This window comes from Melospiza georgiana, chromosome 4 (genome assembly GCF_028018845.1).
Source record: "Melospiza georgiana isolate bMelGeo1 chromosome 4, bMelGeo1.pri, whole genome shotgun sequence".
Lineage (NCBI taxonomy): Eukaryota > Metazoa > Chordata > Aves > Passeriformes > Passerellidae > Melospiza > Melospiza georgiana.
In genome coordinates, this window is record NC_080433.1 from 10,449,976 (window position 1) to 10,469,645 (window position 19,670).

The 19,670-nt window shown below is 45.1% G+C and overlaps 1 protein-coding gene across 2 annotated transcripts in view; it reads right to left on the minus strand.

Annotated features, from left to right (window-relative positions):
• Positions 1–83: 83 nt before the first annotated feature.
• Positions 84–19,670, minus strand: part of BCL2L13 (BCL2 like 13) — a 38,658-nt gene continuing 19,071 nt past the window's right edge. The window contains exons 6-7 of one of the 2 annotated variants that reach the window (XM_058022684.1): positions 16,337–16,480; positions 84–7,212 (exon numbers count right to left, since the gene is read on the minus strand). In XM_058022684.1, coding sequence (XP_057878667.1) covers positions 6,403–7,212; positions 16,337–16,480 — 954 coding nt within the window. In that variant the 3' untranslated portion in view covers positions 84–6,402. Of the gene's footprint in view, positions 7,213–16,336; positions 16,481–19,670 lie in introns of those variants that run through there. The other variant, XR_009114371.1, reaches the window with a different exon arrangement.

Below are 19,670 nucleotides of genomic sequence, written 5' to 3' on the forward strand. Positions count from 1 at the left end.
AAATTTCCTGTAAGTAAAACCACCTTTTCTTCTGGTGCCTGCACTAAAACAGGGAGAGTGGAAGCACAGAAGTAGTCTACACATTGTTTTTGAAAACTGTACCATTTATTAAAGTGCAACCTGGGAGCATGGTCTTACAGCAGTGTCCCATTAGCAGAGGGAAAAATGTACATACCCCTTCACTTGAACTGAATATTGAATGATGAAGCTGGAAAGAACTTTCTTGTCAAGGTGGAAACACTTTTATTAACCAAATGGCACAAGAAGCTTTCGACAGTTTTCCCCCGAGGGCTGCACTTGCACTTGGAAGGAACAGCAGTGTGACGAGTTCCTGGGATAATGGGTGACCTGAGGACCAGTCAGGGTCTCTTCCCCCGGGCAGGCCTCTTGAGAACAGAATCCAAAAGCCCTGCAAGTCTGTCACTATTTGCTTACACCCAGCAGAAGAGACCCCCTAACCTGCAGCTTCAGAGTCAGTCCCATTAGTCTTTACTACTTAACAAATCAAGTGGCATTCTTTTGGTCTGAGTGGGTTTTTAGGTTTACAGTTGAATAAAAGCTTATCCTGCAAGTTAAAACTGAGGGCAAAGCCCCTAAAGGTACAGCAGTAAGATGCATCCTCTGCAGTTTGTTGTATCCACATTGATAGTGTCCCTTGCCTGCTCTGCAGATACTGCAGGGAGATCAAAAGCAGCTTCCACTGGAAGCCAACAGGAGTTCCCCCACTTCTACAGCATCACCACAGACCTCTAGCTTGGAGGAAGCAAGTCAGCCTGCCCAAGAGACTGAGAGATGGTCAGCTCTAAGTAGAAAAAAAAAAAAAAAAGTGATAAAATTATTTAACTTAACCAGGTGGAGCTGAGTGATGTGTTGTGGTTCCTCTGGACTTAACACTACTGACCCTTCCAAGCCAAGTCCTGGTCAGGTACCAGACACAAACTGAATTCTGTTGCCTAGACCTGGCCCTGCAGTCCCTGCTTCCTCTGGGCCTGAGAGCTTCTCTACCTGAGTCAAGTAGTGCTAGCTTAAATTTTATAAACAGCCCCCTTCCTTTTTTTTTTTTTTTTTTTTGTTTTGTTATGGCAATACAGAGCTTGCACTCTTAAGCACAGGTACATCCATTAAGTCAAAATAATACTGTTCCTGCAACCTTCCTGATGCTGAAATTAAGCAGTCCAAGGCACAGCTTTTGCCCTCATAGGTAGAGCAGATATTGTGCCTCACACCCCTCCATGTTTCACAGAATCACCTGGTTTGGAAAAGACCTTTGAGATCGACTCCAGTCCATGACCAAACACCACCTTGCCAACCAGACCATGGCACTGAGCATCACATCCAGTCTTTACTGAAACACCTCCAGGGACAGTGACTCTACCAGCTCCCTGCAGCCCATTCCAATGTCCAATCACCGTTTCTGTGAAGAACTTCCCAATGTCCAAACTAAACCTCCCCTGGCACAGCTTAAGGCTGTGTCATCCTGTCCTGCTGCTGTTGCCTTGGAGAAGAGCCTGACCCCACCTGGCTCCTCCCTCCTTTCAGGTTCTTGTGGAGTGACGAGGTCTGTCCTGAGCCTCCTCCTCTCCAGGCTGAGCACTCCCAGCTCCCTCAGCTGCTCCTTGCAGGATTTGTGTTCCAGACCCCTCGCCAGCCTCGCTGCCCTTCTCTGGACTCACTCCAGCCCCTCAGCATCACTCCTGAGCTGAGGGGCCAGGGCTGGGCACAGCACTGGAGCTGTGCCCTCACCAGTGCTGAGGGCAGGGGCAGAATCACTGCCCTGCTCCTGCCCACACCATTCCTGAGCCAGGCCAGGAGCCATCATTGGCCTTCCTGCCCACCTGGGCACTCTGCTGGCTCATGTTCAGCTGCTGTCAGTCACAACCCAGGTCCCTTCCTGTCTGGCCACTCTCCAGCCACTCTGTCCCCAGCCTGCAGCACTGCAGGGGTTGTGCCCAAAGTGCAGGACCTGGCACTTGGTTTTGTTGAACCTCCTATCACTGAACTCAGCTTATGGATCCAGCCTGTGCAGGTCCCTCCCAGAGCTCTCCTCCCCTCCAGCAGACAAACACTTGCACCCAACTTGGTGTCCTCTGCAAATCTGCTGATGTTAAACTCCATGTCATCATCCAGATCATCAATGGAAATACTTTCTCCCATTGTGCTCCAACAAGAGCAGACACAAAGCTCAAAATATGACATTCTACTGAAGCCCTGGGCTTTCTGCTGCCTGTAGGCATCACACCTAGGCCAGCCACGTGCACCTCTCCACCCAGTCCCCCATTTCACAACAAAAGATTGTAGTAATTACACTCTGAAACTCTAACAGGAACTTGCTCTGGCTTAGTGACTGCAGAGCCAGAAGCATTTCTAGTTTTTCCCAGAACAGCAATATCTACTTTACTAGGGCTTTGCCAGTACTGCCATAACCCTGTAACTGACACTGAATATAGGGAAGGTTTATAACCTCAGATTATTTTATCTTCTACAATCATTACGATGAAAGAAGACCAAACTTCAGCAGCTTGCTTGTTTAGTACTAATTAAACTTTTCATTTGTGACCACTAGAAAGCATATTTTAAAAATCCAGTCCAGCATTTTAGCCTAGCTGTGATCAGGGGAAAGGAAGGAAATGGGATTCTGGCAGCAAAACTTGTCCTGTGTAAGAGCACTCAGCACTGCAGCTTCCACCTGGCACTTGAGCTGCAGCTGCCTGAGCACAGCCAGAGTGAAAAATGAAGCCCTCACAAACAGCAAGGATGGATTCCTGCAGTGCTGACTTGCCCCACAGCTCAGGGGCCTCAGGAGCCCACCAGGCTCCACCCAGCACACAGGAGCTGCAGCTGGCTGGGACAGGGCCCTCATCTGCACTTTGGGCTTTTGGGCAACACAGGAATTGTGTCTTTGCTCTCAGCCTCTTGTTCCTGCAATGCCAGCTGAAGAAGGTCCTTGCCCAGCTTCCACAATGCCCAGCTAAGCAGAGCTTAGAATTAAGCACAGCTGAATTAAGTTGCACCTTACCTTGAAAGTCTTTCCCTTGACAGCTCCTTATTGAGCATGCTGCCCACTGCAGTTCCTTAAGTATTTCCCACTTTTTTCACAGATCCAGCCCTCTGCTGTTTTAGCATCTAAGCTTTAGGGTATGCTAAGGATAAAGTGAAGACAGAATGGGTCTAAGGTAGATATTTTGTTAAAGTACAGGCCACTAGAGGACAGATATTGAGGCACTTCTGAGAAGGGGATGAGCAACACAAGTGGAAGTAATTCTATATGCCCTTTTGCAAGTGTATAGCTCCTGCCTCCCCTCTGCCAGCTAGGAGACATCCACTAAGGAGAGGCTGCATCACACCTTCCAGGGTAACTGGAGCCTGCAGTTTAAAGTTACTGTAATATACTTGAAGATGGGGGAAGAAAACTTCCATTTTCTAATTCTCACCTCTTAACAGAGCAGCCTCTCCCTCAGGTCTGTAGGAACACTGCCATCTGAGCTTACCCCCCTTTGGTGCCTTCCACAAGGCCTGGCCCAGCTCTGACCACAGGACTCCAAACTCTGCAGAATTCTACCCCACAGCTGACCTTTTTAACTAGTGGAGTGCTCCCAGAGGAAAGAGACTCATGCAATAAATTTTTTGAACATGTGGTCAGTTCAAATTCTCACTGATTTGCCAAATTTAAAAGACCCCAGAAGGAAAAGAACATTATAAACAAAGGACCAAGTAACCAAAACACAGTGCAACTGATGCTCCATGAAATGCAGCAACACACAGGTACTCAAGGCTTCTGCCTGACCACGGAAATGCCTGACACAGTCACTTCTTTTCCTTACCACTGCTGCCACCTTCTCACTGCTGTGCGTGGATGCTTTTTATTTCATGCCCCACTGGGCTCCTTGTGGCAGAAAGTTTTTAACTTCTTCCCTTGCCAGCTTAGATTTATTCTTGTTTGTCCTCTACCCATCTCCACACTACTACTGAAACAACCCCATCCACAGAGAAGATGAATCACACCAGCTCCACCCTCCCCCACTGGTACACAAATTATCCAGTGTCCTCAGACTCCATCTCTGCCTCAGAGTAACCTGCTGGGTGCCTAGAGGTGGGGCTGTACCAAAAGCAGCTTCATTGCCTTCAGGAAGAACAGTTTGTGCCCAGAGAGGAACCCAAAGCCTTCAGCAAAGCACAGAGACGGGCAGCCCTGCCCCAACTGACCAAGCAATAAATAAAGCTGCCCTTGCCACCTCAGGGAGTGTACTACTCACAATAAACAGGACATGTGAAATGAAGCAAAACTGTTCCTGCATGTCCATGACAGATGGAGATGAAGAGACCTCTCCTCCACGTAGGGAAGCTCCTGCAAGGGGCCAGGAGGGGAACTGCCCTGGTGGGGAGGCAGACACCAGAGAGCCCCTGTGGGATGAGGAGGTCCCAATGACCCCTTCTGGGACACAGCACAGCAATAAGTACCAGCAGGGCACCAGAAAATGGCAAAAAAAGGAGTCAATTCCATTTTGAAATGTGATAAAAGATTTGGGGTTCTTTTTTCTGATAAGGCCAACTTGCTATGTTTTATACATGGAAGAAGAGCAATCAATGATCAACAGTACAGTCCAGAACTCCAGAGCTCCAAGTTCAGTCCACAGCTGCAGTATACACACAACCCTTCCTCTTAATAGTCAACTTCACACACACACAGTTCAAAATCCAGTAAGTTTTCTAGAAAATCCATTTCACAAAAGCTTACACAAAAATAATTCCTCAGAATCTGATACATTCTGACTAACTTTCCAGCATCCTGGGATAGGAAAATACAGCAAGAATATCCTAAGATAGAGAATATGCGAAGATCTCTTCATTCTGAGATCCCTTAAGAAACAGGCTCATCAGGATATGGTTATTTAGAAATAAAAGTACCTTGTCTTTGTGCTTTGCAAAGACTTCCCCATAAGCTCATGTTTTGTTTTTTACATTATCACAAGTTCCCTTTCACCTTCCTCCATCTGGTCTAAGCCACAGTGCCAGCACCAACCCTCAGAGATCCATCAGTTCTGCCTGGGAAGCCCAAGGTGTTGCCCACGGAGCTGCAGCTGGACAAGGACAGGCAATGTGCTGAAGGAGGAACACTTGCAGCTGGATCCCACTAAGGAGCAGGGCAATACCTGAAAGGCTTCTCTCCACACACACCTCAAGTGTTGTGACTGCAGGAAGGGGGATCTCCTTTTTTTGCCAAAGTTAATTGCTCATGTTTTGTGAACCTGTAAGTTGAGGTAATTACAGATTCACAGTTGCAGAAGTCACACTGAACAGCACTCTGGGCCAGGTCAGGAACAAGCAGATAGAGATGTTTAATGCTCTTTTGCTCAGTTACTAGAATCCATTGCTTTATATATCTGGAATGCTGTCACAGGCAAGACCAAGTTAGGACTAAATACACTCTGTGCTTAACTTGGGAAAGACAATGCAGACTGCAGCGTGACACAGGACAGCAGAGCATTTAATATCTGAATTGCACTTGAGGCACTGGCCTTGCTTCCACACGGGTTTGCTGTATTTTTGCTGAATATACCCCAGATATCAGAGTAGTGATCCCAAGGGCACCGTGTCCAGCATCAATTTCGTACCTCTGGTAACTGAAGGGTTTGCAGTAAAGTGGGCTGGGCAGGAGCAGAGCAAATGGATTCTCAAACCAGCAAACAGCAGTGTCCCTCCCACCCTCCTGGGCAGCACCTCTGCCCCAGCAACACCAGGATGCTCAGAGATAATACAGCTAGAGAGAGGCAGCATCTTCACAGGATGGGGCTCCAGTAAACGTTAGGGGCCAAAACCAGTGTGAGCCAAGAGGTAAGAATAAGCACTGTCCCACTGGGGCTTAGGAGGAACCTGGAAGGTTATGAGGAGCAGTGCTGTACCTGAGAGGAAGCTGAGACAAAAGGGACACCAGCCTCTCGCTACAGGACTCAGGTTGCTAATGTTGGTTAGGAGGGGCTCGGGGGCACAACGGGAAATGACAAGACAGCACAGCTGCAATAGCGGTCAATCTGAGAAGCCAAAATCTCCAGGGGCTGGCAGCAGCTGGCTCTCCCCTTCCCCTGGGGATTTTTTGTTCCAGTTCCTAGAGTATGAGCACCCCTTTCTTCAGCACCTGCACTTTTAAGTTCTTAAATTTGCAGATTTTTTTGTTTTTTTTTTTTAAAAATACCCCCGTACTTTAATCACGAAAAACCAGTCCCCGCCCCGATTCTACTAAAAACATGATTGTCCGTAGCTGGAGGCTTATTGAACAACCTCACCTCATCACCACTGAGTTACTCAAATGTCCAATTAAACAGCAGGCAGCTCAACCTTTAGGTAACACAACTACAAAAATTGGATGTGCTCTCTTCTCTCCTCCCTCCTCCTCAGAGAGCTCCGTTACTTTTTCCTAAGCGCCAGCGCTACTCCGACTGCCACAGCCAATATAGCGACCGCGGCAGCCCCGCCGTACAGCAGTATGGATTTCCCTTCTGGCAACAGGATAGGCTTCTCCTCTGCAGCCGAGGACTTCTCTTCTATTTCTTCCAAATGGCCCTCTTTCCCTGCTTTTTTTTCCCCCGGAAGCACTATTTTCTCAGGTTCTGGTGCAGCCTTTTCTTCTGATGGGGCTAACTTTGGGACAGGTTTACTTAACACGGGGATTTCAGGTTCAACAAGCTCTTCAGCTGCTTTTCCCTTTTCCTCCTGTTTTGTACGCAGAAGTGCAGAGGGATGTGCTTTTTCAGCAGCAGCAATTTCAGGAGGTTTTATTTCCTGTAAAGAAGCAGAGGTTTCTGGAAAGGCTGCCTGTATGGTCTCTGCAGCACCAGCTGGCACCACTGCTTCCTCAATCCCCTCTGGTATCTCTTCCTTCTCCACGTGAACAATGTCAGAGTTGGAAGAGTTGTTCTCACTCCTCTCTTCAGCCCCTCCGTTGCTGTCCAGGCTTTTGACCTCTTCGGGATCCATGGCCACCTGCTGCCAGGACTCAGGTCCCAGGGACACTGGCAGGCTCTCCGTGTGCCAGCTCTGACTGGCTGACAGGGACACGGGCAGGCCCTCCGACTGCCACGACGTGGTCACCGTGGGGGACTCCGGGGGGCTCACCTGCCCTGAGTTGTCACTGGTCAGGATGTAGATGTCATTGCTGTCCTCTGCAATCAGCCCGGGATACTCTTCCTCTTCAGATTCCAAAGTGAAGACTGTTCCCTACGAACAAAAAGGAGGACACAACACGTGAGTGATTCCTTCAGCGTTCCCTCTGTATGGGACAGAGCAGAACAGGACACCTGGAAACTTGGTGAGCTGGAAGAAAGATGAGAGGGCCTCTGCAGGAGCAGCAGCTGCCTGACCTACATTTCAGTAGGGATTACAGAACCCAGCTGGTCCAGCTGGCGTGTCTGGAGAATGGAACCCCTTACATGAGCTTTGCTGGGAGCTCCTCCTTTCCCTGACTTTATCACCATGACATCACCAAAATGCACCACATGGTCATTATTAACCTGACAAGACACTGCTGTCTGAAACCAAACTGCAATGGAACAAAGAAAAAGAAAGCAAACACAAGTACACGATCCCAGCTGAATACCACTCACTCCCCACTCCTTTCTGGGCAAGTGCTCTCTATTGCTTGTCTGTTTTCACCTAACAGCGTTCCTCTTATATTAATTTTATCCCATTTCCAGTGCTATGTGAAGCCTGAATTTCTACTTTGTACCAACAAGCTGGTATCTACAATAATTCTAGTATTTTACTACAATTTTAGCTATTCTTCAACAAGTTCACTTTCAAAAACTGCCATCGTAACTTTGGCTACACAACTGAAGTTGAAACAAGCAACCAAGCACAGACACCCAGAGATGGTGACAGGGTCTGCTTGCTTTTATTTAGCTAGGAAAAATCTGTAGGCATCCTAAAAATTTGACAATGGGTTTCAGCTGGAGAAACTGCAAGTGTAAAATACTGATTCCCTGCAATCAGCCCAGTTCCTGTACTGGGCTCCATGTTCCATGGTCTGGAATGTTCCTTTGGCCAGCTCAGGCCAGCTGCTCCCTCCCAGCCTCCTGTGCCTCCCCTCACTGGCACAGCATGAGACACTGAAAGATTGCACACTCACTCCTTTGGCCAGCAGGTTTTGCCCTGCATGTTGTTAAGTAGGAAAATACTTTCACTGGAATATAAGTCACTAACAATCATCTACAATCAAAGTAAATTCTTTATTTCCACAAGTGATACAGACTCAGAAAAACTGCAATTAAACAACAAAATAATTAGGGGTAAAACCTGCAGTCTCCTGAACCTCTGTACTATCCTCCTCTCTGTCCATCTCCTCACTCCCACAGATCAGGATGAATTTATCTCCTGTCCACACCACATCCCAACACACTAGACCATGTCTGTGGTGTGACACTGGAAGAAAGAACAAGGACACACACCACTGATAGCAGCTCTGCTCTTAACATTCCAGTGGAAGTGCACACATGCACTGACTCACTCAGCATGAGGCATATACAAAAATATTCCAAAACCACACTATGTGCTGAGGATTTGTGAGCTCTGGTGATTGTAGAAAAAAAAAAAAACCACCAACAAGGGCTACACTGAGATGGCCTGAATTCCCCTGAAGTCACACACTGTGCACTTGTAAAAGCCAAGAGGCTTTGAGCCATGACTCAGCAGCCCACAGAGGGGAGAATGGAGCCACCTGTAATCGTGGGGACAGTGGGGACAGAGACTGCCCTGAAATTACAGCCATGCTGACACTTCTAAATACATACTCTCACTGGAGATCTGCTTCTCACAAAATACAGGCAAGATCTGGGCACATCCAGAGGGTAACATGCAGGATAAACTGCCCAGGAGAGGGTAAGGAAATGAAGAGATGGTTACACAAGGAACATGGGCCATCCTCCTAATTTCAAATACCTTGTTAGTAAGTGTAGCAACACTACACCACAGCCTGCCTTCAGCTGGAGGGCCAAAGGGACTCAAGAGTTTCATTGTTCCTTTTCTCAGGCAAACTGTGCTGACCTCAAAAGAGTTATCAGCTGCTGGCTCCCTATAAATCAGAGCCTTATGCAGCCTGGCTGATTCCTTTCTGTCCTTACAGACAATTCACCTTCCGTGTCAGTGCCTCAGGGCCACAACTCCCCAGCCTTGGACAGACACATCTCCCTGGCTGGGAAGGCTGGGGCAGAGCTGAAACACTGGCAACTCCAGCACTTTTTCGTTAAAAGCTTATGAAGCTTTAATTGAAAATCCAGACAGTAATAGGCATTATTTAGGATCCATGATTAATATTTCTTGAGCTGAATTAAGATTTAATATGTAAAGTCAAGCGGATAAAGCTGGGATTTTGTGCTGGTTCAGTTGAGGTTTGCACTTCGGTGGGTTTTTTTTTTTCTTTTTAAAGCAGCTGCGATAAAAACTGAATGACATTTGGGACAATTCTCTTGATTCATCTACAGATGTGACCCAGAAGCAAATCTCCAACAGGCAGATTATTTCAGGACAGGATGGAACATGTGGAAGGATTTAATAACCTGAGGAGGCCTTATGTAAGCCCTACACTTTAGATTTAATAGTAAGGAACGTATGCAAGCATTTTTTTATCTGATTTGTTTATTGTAAATAGACAGTTTACTGCTTCAAACCAGAAACATCAGGGTTGCTCTTTCTCATACATGTGGTTGGAAACTTGCAAACCTGGGAGTGGTTTAGAGAACCACATCAGGTGTGGTAGAGAAGCTGGAGTCCCTCACTGCAGTTCCTGCCACTCCTGATCCCAACCACTGCCACTTGAGGGAAGAGTTGGCACACCTTAGGAGACAGAGAACTGCACATTTCCCCGCTTGGCTAGAACACAGCAAGAAAGGCCACATCCCATGAGGCAGTCCTGGGGAAAACATCAGCTACAGAAATCAATCACTGTGCTCAGCCTATGGGGTTTGACCCAGGAATGCTCCACAATCCACAAATTCCATTTCTACAAGTGACAGGAAGCACTGTTAACAAATGTGGCACACCTGCCCTCAGGAGAGGCTACAGCCAGTAGGGTGAGCCACACTGGACAGCAGCAAGATGGTAACAACAAAATAATGAAAAAAAAGGTCTGAAAGCTCCTACAATAATATAGTACAGAACTGTTACTTAAAAACACCTGTTAACTTTCAATTACGATTTAAAGACAGCAAACATAACAAAACCTCCCCCAAAACACAGAAACTGACTCTTATGTTGTCTATATTATCTTTCATAGTTTTCCAATATGTCTATTATTAAGTGTATGCAAACAAACAGGCTCATTACCTATAGTATATATTTGCTAAACAGTACAACCTTTAACTACACATAAGGAAAAAAAAATCCTTATTTCACAAAACAATCATTTCAGCATAATTTATGCAAAGCTGCTGCTGGTGCCAAGAGATACTCAAATCAAAATTCTGAATGTCTCAAAGATAAAAGCAACTCTTTTCTCTACAAAAAATAGTAGGAGTAGTAACACACATTGCATCTATAATAGAGATGAGATGAGATTAGAACAGAAGAAATCCCCATTGAGGTGTCCAATAGAGCATTTGCTGCATCTTAGAGCAGACTTTGAATGTCCTACCCTGTGAACTCCAAAGACCAGGAAAATGAAAAACACTGTGTCTAACTGCTGTTGAAGCTTCTTCTAGGGTTTGGTTGTAAGTGTTCCTAAAACTCAGTTGGTCTCTCTGGTTCAGTTCCTAAGTAGAAACAAGGATGGCTATGGATAGGCAACTCACACAAAACTCATTTCTGAAGACACAAAAAACCCCACCTGAAAAATACACAGCTCAGCAAGCCACCTGTACCCCCAGACCCTGATTTTGTCCAACACAGGCAAAAATTCTGTACAAGTCAGAAAGAGCCACCAGAGGAAAAAACCTCGATGTTCCCTGAGCTTCAGCCCCTCAACATGAAACTAGACAGAGCCACATAAAATCCCTGAGAAAAAGAGTATCCTGAGGCTCAAGAGGAAATGCTTGCAGAACACAGTGTCCCAGGAGAGCAATCTTGGCTATGATAAAAATTTCAAACACTCAACTCAGCTAGGAAGTTTCTTAGGTGAGGGCACTGACTATCTTGTAACATAACCCATCCCAGAGAGAAATGAAATTCCAGAGGTGCCTGGACAGTGTTCTCATGCACACAGTGTGGTTCAGGGCTTGGACTCGGGGATCCTTGTGGGTCCCTTCCAACTCAGGACCCTCTGTGCCTCTGTGGCCACCTGCCCCACACCAACAGGGTCACAGCAACGAGCATTAGGAACCCATCAAATGCTTTTGTGCTAAAATCCAGTCTGAAAAACAAGAGGCAAGAACTGGCCTATGTCCAGGGATCCTAAGACATCTCCCACAGGGAAATAAGCAAAGTTCCCACAACAACAAACTGGGAATGTGCTTCCTGCATGATCTGTAGCTGTGGCAGAGAAGGAGCTGTGTGCTGGAGCAGGGGCACCTGTGCCCAGGAATGGCTTCACTCCCACCCAGGTGTGCCCAGGCTGTGGCTCCAGGTGCTCCTGTTTCCATGCCCAGCCCAGTTATACCAAACCTTTCAGACCCTCGTGGAAGTCAGATCTGACAGTATCACCCAGCTAATCCTTCAGAGAAATGGATTACAAAGCAGCTTCTGACAACACTCAGATACAAAACAAAACATTTTAAAATATAAAGAAGTCCCAAAAAGCCCTCAGGCGCTTACTGTGCCTCTCTGTTCATCCCTCTGAAACTGTTAAGATAGGTGGAGCCAAGAAAAAGAGAGCAGAGTTCTTACAAATAGGATTGCACTTTTTATTAAGGAAAAAAAAAAGGAAAAGAAGGTCAAGTGAACCACATCAAAGCACTCTGATATTGCAGGCACTGCTCTCATTCCCTTCAAGGAATGCAGAAATTATCCTCTTCCATCCCTGCCTTCCAACATAACCTCTACAACCTGCAGAAAGCCAACATCAAAGCAACACCCTTTAGGTTTCAGTCTTAGGGGTTTAAAATGAGGTAAATTCAGTTATTTATAGACCACTTCTTCAGATTTGAAGCTGTTGGAAGGGAAAAGAGAAAGGAGATCTAGTTGCTCCTTTACTATTTAATGTCCTTCTTCAGCCACAGTGCCTAAAAATTTAAAATATCTATTACTGTACCAAAGAAGTTACATGTAAATAAAAGAGGACAATTTGCTGCAGTATTCCATGACACAAGGATAAAGCAGAATTATTTTGAAAGGAAAACTCCTTCCTAGGACTCCTCTAACTAGACTGCCTTTTCTTGCCTCTCTGCCACACTGAACTTACTTCTCCTCCTCCAGCAGAGCACGTCTCTCTATTTCTGCATTGTCATTCCCAGGGCAGACACCTGGACTGCTGCAGGAGATTTTCATCTTGGGAAGCACAAACTGACTACCTCACTTCCCTAGGATAACAATTGCCTCTTTGCTCTCTTTCTCCTCCTGATTGTCAACACCCTGTAATATGTGCATTATTGAATCACCAGCAGCAAAGAAAACAACCAAACCAGCTGCAAAGCCCAAGACAAAACACTGGAGACACAGAGAGAACAGCTCCTCTGAGGCTGAGATAGGAAACTGTAAACATTATGGAAATTTTAAGCAAATTTACTTTTACCCCTTCAGCATGGGCACTTAAGTAGTTAAATGCAAATCCAGGTCTCAACTCCATGAGACAAAATCCCTGGGAAGGTAGAGACAATTTCTGCCACGGGTCACAATGTAACTCCCAGGCTGAGAAGAAAGGTTTTATTAACTCCACTCTGATAAACAGGTTCAAACGAGGGGAAGGCAGAGGGGCTGGTAACAGGAATGGGAACCAGAGAGAAAAAGAAAGGCAGCTAGTTTCCAAGAACTTACACTCTTTTCTCCTTATAGACATTCCCAGATATTTCTAAAAAGATGAAATCTAATCACGGAAAACAGGATCTGCAGGACTTGAGAAGAAATAAATTATTTGGGAAGGGGTGGGAAAGGAAGAGGGGAAAAAATCCTTACCAACAGACTGGTCTTACTGTGCACTTTTCCAGGAGACCAAGAATTGCTTCTGATGCAGCAGCATTCAGCCCTGGAGGAGTCAGGGAGAGCAAAGAGGCAGCGGAGATAGGAGGAGGGAAGGGAGGGGAGAGGAGGAAAGGGGAGGGGAGAGGAGAAAAGGGGTGGGGAAAAGAGGAAAGGGGCGGGGAGAGGCTGCACACACTGCCTGTCGGTGTCTGGAGAGCCCTGACTGCTTCTGGGAAAGCAAAGAACAAAGCTGCTTGTAAATCCTGCTGGGTATTGTTTTGCAATGGCCCAAGATTATGAAGGAAGAAGGTCTGAGTAGGACCAGTGGACCCACTAGTCAGGAGGAAGAAATGTGTGTCCCCCATTTATCTGTTTAGAGAACCTGCTGGAATGCCCAGCATGCTTTTTGTTCCTAAAGAGAGGTCATGCTAAAACTTAAGAGTCAAACAGGTAAATGCCAGAGCTGCAGCCAAACCCATCAGAGCAATTAGTGAAAGAGGGAGCATAAAACTATGCCAGCCATTCCCTCACCAACCCACCAGTACATTCCAGTCCCACACTGTCATCAAAGTTAGCTAAATTACAATTTTAGTGCCTGAAGGGAGAATGGGAGGGGAACACTCATTGTTTCAATACACCATCTAAGCACCATATCTCTGTGGGACTGGCATGGAAAATAAAAAAGCAACTTCTCATCCTCCAGGATATCACATTTCTTGTTTCCCATAAGCCATGCCAATTTCTTGAAACCTGCTGCATAGCTACCCAATTTGCAAACCTTTATTCCCATGAGCTGGAAATTTTGCTTCTGGTTAGCTGTGTACCATCCTCAGTCAGATGCTTTCCTGGACCCAGAAGCCTCCTGAGCTCACAGGAGAGCCCCAAGCCTTGCACACATGCAGAGCCCTGGGAGCTCTTGCAGCTGCACTGTGGCTGCAGAGGATGATGCAGCAAATGGATGACACAGCTCTGTGGGACTCTGCACAGATCTGCAGGGAGGCACAGGAAGGGCTCTGCTCACCCCTCACCTTTGACTGGCTACTCCCCTCCTGGCAAAGGCTGACTTCAACCCAAAAACTGAGGAAAATCCCAAATGGTGCCAAGGGATGAGACAGCACCAGAGACACTACAGAGCTTTTCAGGTCTGCCCTTGAAGAGCTGAGTCCTGTGAAGCTCTCCTCTGCTCCAGATCCACAGAAAACCAGACAGGCTATTCTTGCTTCTCACTTTTAAGCAAGCTCTCAGCTGCTGCAGGAAAGACCCAACTTCATAGAGCTCCAAAATAACATAAAAATTGAACTTCTTACTGTCACAGCACCATGAGTCACTGGAGACTCCCAGGTTTACACATTGCCCTTATGGCTCAAGCAAATTACTGTCAACTAGCAGATGCTTATCTCAAAAAATGCAAATACTCCAACACTTCCCGGTGGCTACCAGCCTGCCAGGCTCTTCCTGGCCCTTCTCAGAACACAACCCCTCCCATCCTGGCCCCATGCCCTGCTCCCAGCACTGCCTTCCCATACTGGCAACAACCCCAGAAACACACCACAGGGTGAAAATGAACCTTCTCCTCACAGGAAGGAAAAAATAAAATATAACCATATATTCCCCTTCCTCCACAAAAAGCCACATGCCCAGTGGGTGCCCATGCCCAGAGCAACTCACAAAGATTAGTGCAGCTACATTAATTCATCTGGAAAGGATTTTCATCACCTAGTCCCTTTCCTCGCCTCTTGTGCTGTTTCAAAAATAGCTCTGCCCTGTTTGCTGCCCTGCCTGTGTCAGTCTGATTTTCTGCCTGGCTGGATGTGCACAGGCAGGCTGGGAGCTCACTGGACACCCCCACCCTGATCTGTCCATCCCTGCACAGCCAGCCAGACACCAAGCACAGCCGTGCTGGAAAGCTGCTTGTTTTCAGAAGCTTTGAACTCTGTGAAGTGTGTTTACAGCAGGCCACAAAAAGGGGCTGGAGAACACAGCACAGCCCTTCTGGAGGTCAAAAAACAAGGCAGAAGAGCACAGAAGTACTAACATTGATCTGTGTAAAAGCTGCAAGTAAGAGCCTGCCCTGGGATGAAAATACTTTTGAGATACGAGTGCATTTATCAAATGACCCAAGGTTATTTGGCTGTGTGCTGTTAGTGCTTCTGCCCATTAAAGACAAACAATCCCTCCCATGGGCCTTGAGAACTGCTCATCACAACTGCCAGGAAGGGAACAGGTAAAGAAGGTGCAGATGTGCAGAAATTCTGGAACAAGCTACTCTTCCAAAAAACCCCTCAGGTAAACTCTTGAAATACGAGAAGCTTCTGAAAGAGATTTTTCCTACTAGTACTTTTTTATCACTGGGTTTTCCTGAACAGCTTTTCTTTTTAGAATAAATCAGCTTGCTGGAGCCATTTCACAAATCCCAGATTAATTCCACTCAAATCTGGCATTCTTCCCAAACACAGTAATCTTAGGCTCAGCCTTCAAGACCCAGCCCATCAGCTGTGAGCTGCCTTTCTGAAACATTTCTAAATGAAACTTGCTCAGCATGCCATGACTCAGGAACACTGCTCACCATGAATTAATAATTTCTACAAGGAAAAATGCAGCACAAAGGAATCCTGATTGCGTATTCTATGCATGTTCTTCTACAGCTACGAACTCTAATATGCATTAGCTATCTTATCACTTATTATAAAAATTAATTAGTACCTATTGACATTTCTGTATGCAGTGCTTGCCAATTACCTATCTGCTAAGAAACTCTCTGAAATTTAAGAGGAGGAAAAAACCCTAATACCTTTTCCAGCAGTCACCAGAGGATGAAGATACCATTAAAAAGAGGAGCTTTTTGGGCATATAACCTCTTGTTATAGGTGTCTGCTTCCAAATGCAGTGCTCCATGTATATTAACAGGGCAGCACAAAGCTCACCATACTGCAACAAATTCGCACCTTAGCACACACTGTATGAAAATTAATTGTTATCTGACACCTGAGCACCTCCTTAATTTCAACAGCAATCCAACAAACTGTGCAAAGAACTGGAACAGACTGCCTGGGGAAATTGTGGAGTCCAATCACTCAGGTCTTTAATATCAACATCAGAAATGAATGGCTGAAAGTCAGTTCTGCCTTGGGGCAGAGAAGAGAAAGAGATGACTGCCCAAGATCCCTTTCTGATCCTGACCTCCTGATCATTTCTTAAATTTCTTTTTCTGAGTCATTCCTCCTTGCATCTGCTTACTTCTAGCAAGCCCTCTTAGCTTTCACTCCTACTAGGATCACACTTAGAAATGAGGTCTTCTTACCCATCCTCCTTGTTCAATGATATAATCTGCAGAATAATCTTCTAGATATGTCACCCCAAAGTTCACAAGGGCACTCAGTGGTTCCTGGCCCCTTCTGGTCAGCTCCATCAGAAATTGTTGTAACAGAACCAGGGGCACCAAGACCTTCAAAAAAAAAAAAAAAAAGAAAAAAAATAGTGTGAACAAATAAATACAGAAAGCATTATCAATACTACTTTCCAGCTAGAACAGAATTCATGTGTCCACAGAAAAGGTCTGAATCTTCAAGTCCAAATGTACCAGGGACTGTACACTTCATTTCTGAGAAGACACAAGGCAAACACACAATAAAATGCACTAAAAAGGAAGCACTTAATCTGCTAAGCAAAAACCCACCATCTAATTGAGCTAGACCAAGAGATTTTCACATTTAGAATTAATCTAAGAGAATTTCACAGAACACCACTGCAGTGTTTTCTTAAGCCCCACTTTTTTCCCAGCACAGGGTTCAAGTAGAGAAGCAGAACAGGTCCAGAACTTGCTACCCCAGAAGTGGAAAGACAAAACATCATAAACAGCTTAAAGGGATATGCATCCACATGCAAACAGCAAACTAATACACATTCTTGAACAGGGACACTGCACTAGACAGTCTCTTTAGAAGTTCACACTTAGCTTTGAGGCAGGACAGAAACAAACACCTCCACCTAGCAGCACAGCATTACAAACATGTTTAAAATGACAAGCACAAAGCCCTTCCATGTCAAACTCTCCCTCTGATACCAAATTTAACACAGAGAGATCTTCCTTCCTCATTTCCTACTCCCATTCCTCTTTAGAAACCTTTAAACTGAGTGTTCAGCCTTAACCTAAACTGCTCTGGAAGATGCAAGACTGTGAATCCACCTCCTTCACATTATACACTTCTAGACACTTCCTTCTGCCATTATGTTTTTGTTTACCTAAACAACATGCAGCTGAACTTTTAAACTCTAAATTTATTCTCACAGAGCATGCAAGGGGCCCTCTGGGCTTCGTTCATATGCAGCACCTCGCCAGGGTCGGGAAGCTGGCATGAACTGAAGTCATTAGCATCTGAAAAAGCTTTATTATGACACAAGAGAAAAATATTTGTTTTACTGCATTTTAATTGAGGCAACTGCACATCTATTCACTGTGCAGACTGGAATGCTGTTTCCCAGCTGCACAAGGGAGATGAAGGCTCTGCTACTGCTCATACTCACTCCTAATGCCTCCTTCCCTCTCCAGTCCCTTCCCCTATCAGCCTGGTTCTCCTTTCTGTAAATATCCTGCACAGCTATTACCAGAAATCACACCTTAGTGTGCAAAGCTGGAGGAAGATGAATAGGCAAAGTAAGCTGAAATTGAGATTTGTTCTAAATTCATGGTGGCATCACACTGAGATTGACTACTAAAACCAGATAGGGCCTAAAAATGCCCATAATCTGATATATTTAAGATGCTCTAGCTGATTAACAAAGGAGTCCAAGAGTGTGGCAGACAGGTCATGTCACAGACAGCTAGAGACATTATAAAAGAAATTTATAAAAGAATTTAGAATATATTTACTTATTTTATTTAGAATATATTATAAAATAATTTAGCAGAGCGGGCCTCATAGGATCAAGCCTGCTCTGCTAAATTAATAGCTGACCTGTCACTTCTTCTAAGTGCAGATAAGTTCTCCATGCAAAAACAATCCTGCTCTAAGTAGTATGTTATCACAACAACCAATTCTTGGGGAGAAAAACAACTAGCACCTGCATAAACATTAAATCTGTCCCGTGAGAATCAGTGAAGAAAATACATAAACAATTCAAGAATAGAGAGATTTGATAGACAAGTAAAACATCTCTTACTGACCAATGGCAAGAAAGCTGTTAGCCAATTAAAGTTGCACAGAAGACCTCTACAAACTGTCTAAAATGAGTTGTGTGAATAAAGAATTGGCTTTTCCTGCATGAAGAACAGGGAGTCTCAGCTGACTGACTACAACAAGGCTATAGCAGTGTTGTTCTGTGCTGAACAGTTAGCACTGATAAGTGTTCACACTTCACCAGGGATGTCATGGTGCCTGAAGTTTAAAAGTGTTTGAATTTTAAAAGATTGGGGTTTTTGAGGTTCTTACAATTAACTCAGAGGCAGAAGAGGTGCAAGATGACAGTGCACAGATATAAGGACCAGGTCAAGAGGAGGTGTCAAGAGGAATCAAAACAACTCAAGCTCAAAGCTAGGGATCTTTCAGAGGCTTTGGGCACACCCACATAACTCTACAGCAGCATGAACACTGAGATCTCAAAATATTTGACATTTAATGCGGCTGAAAGCCAAAGAGACAAAAGCAAGGAAGGGCTGGGAAATGAATGGAGCTAAAATGCTGGCATAGTGAATATGATTGTTGCCTTCTTCCTTTGCCAACTTGATGCCAAATCCACCCATTCACCCCAAATTCAGCAAGCCTGTTCAGGGCTCAGAGTGAGGGACCAAACTCAAACTCCAACATCCAGTCCCACACTGACCAACAAACACCACCCAGCTTTCCCTTTCTGCTGAAATTCTGACACCAGCAGGAGCAGAACAGACTGGCCCTAAATCACAAATTACCTCACAGTACTTCCATGGAAGTTAACACCACCTTTGTGTACAGAAGAGCAGCTGTGTGAACAGTGGTGAGATTTAAGTAGAACAAAGTAAAAATACAGAATCTGCAATTCAAAGCAACTGCAGCTCCCTCCACCAGGATGCCTGGGAAGGAATGCTAGGGGCTATTTATATTTTGACTAAAGAAAAACACACAGAGAAAAGAAGTTGGCAGGAGAAAACTTCTAGGGAATCATTTTAAAACCCACTTTGCTACCAGAAGATAGCAGACTGTGTAAATGAAACTCTTGTGTCAACTACGCTATTGCAATCTCATTGTACAATATTACAAATTTAAATGTACACAAAAAAGACACAAAGAAAGTTCAGAGGAAGCTATATCCAAAATTATTACAGTTCTCTGTACCTTTTGACCGTTTCAACTTAAAATCAATCCAATTCTTCACATGATTATTTCTTATATTTTTGTTGCACTATTCTTTGCCCCCATTAATCAGTAAGAATGGGACACTGAGATGACTGCTACCCTACTCACCAGTTCCACTGGCTCTCAGTATGTGTTATCCTTTCAAATGATGCACAACAGTGGGATTATACATTCTGGATATATGTATTTCATCAGTTTTAAGCAAAAAGCATAAAAACTCAGCAGTGCAGTATTTAAAAAATTTTATTATGTTCATTTTATTATAGAAATTCAATTTGTCCTGTATGGGGTGGTTTGGAATTTGGT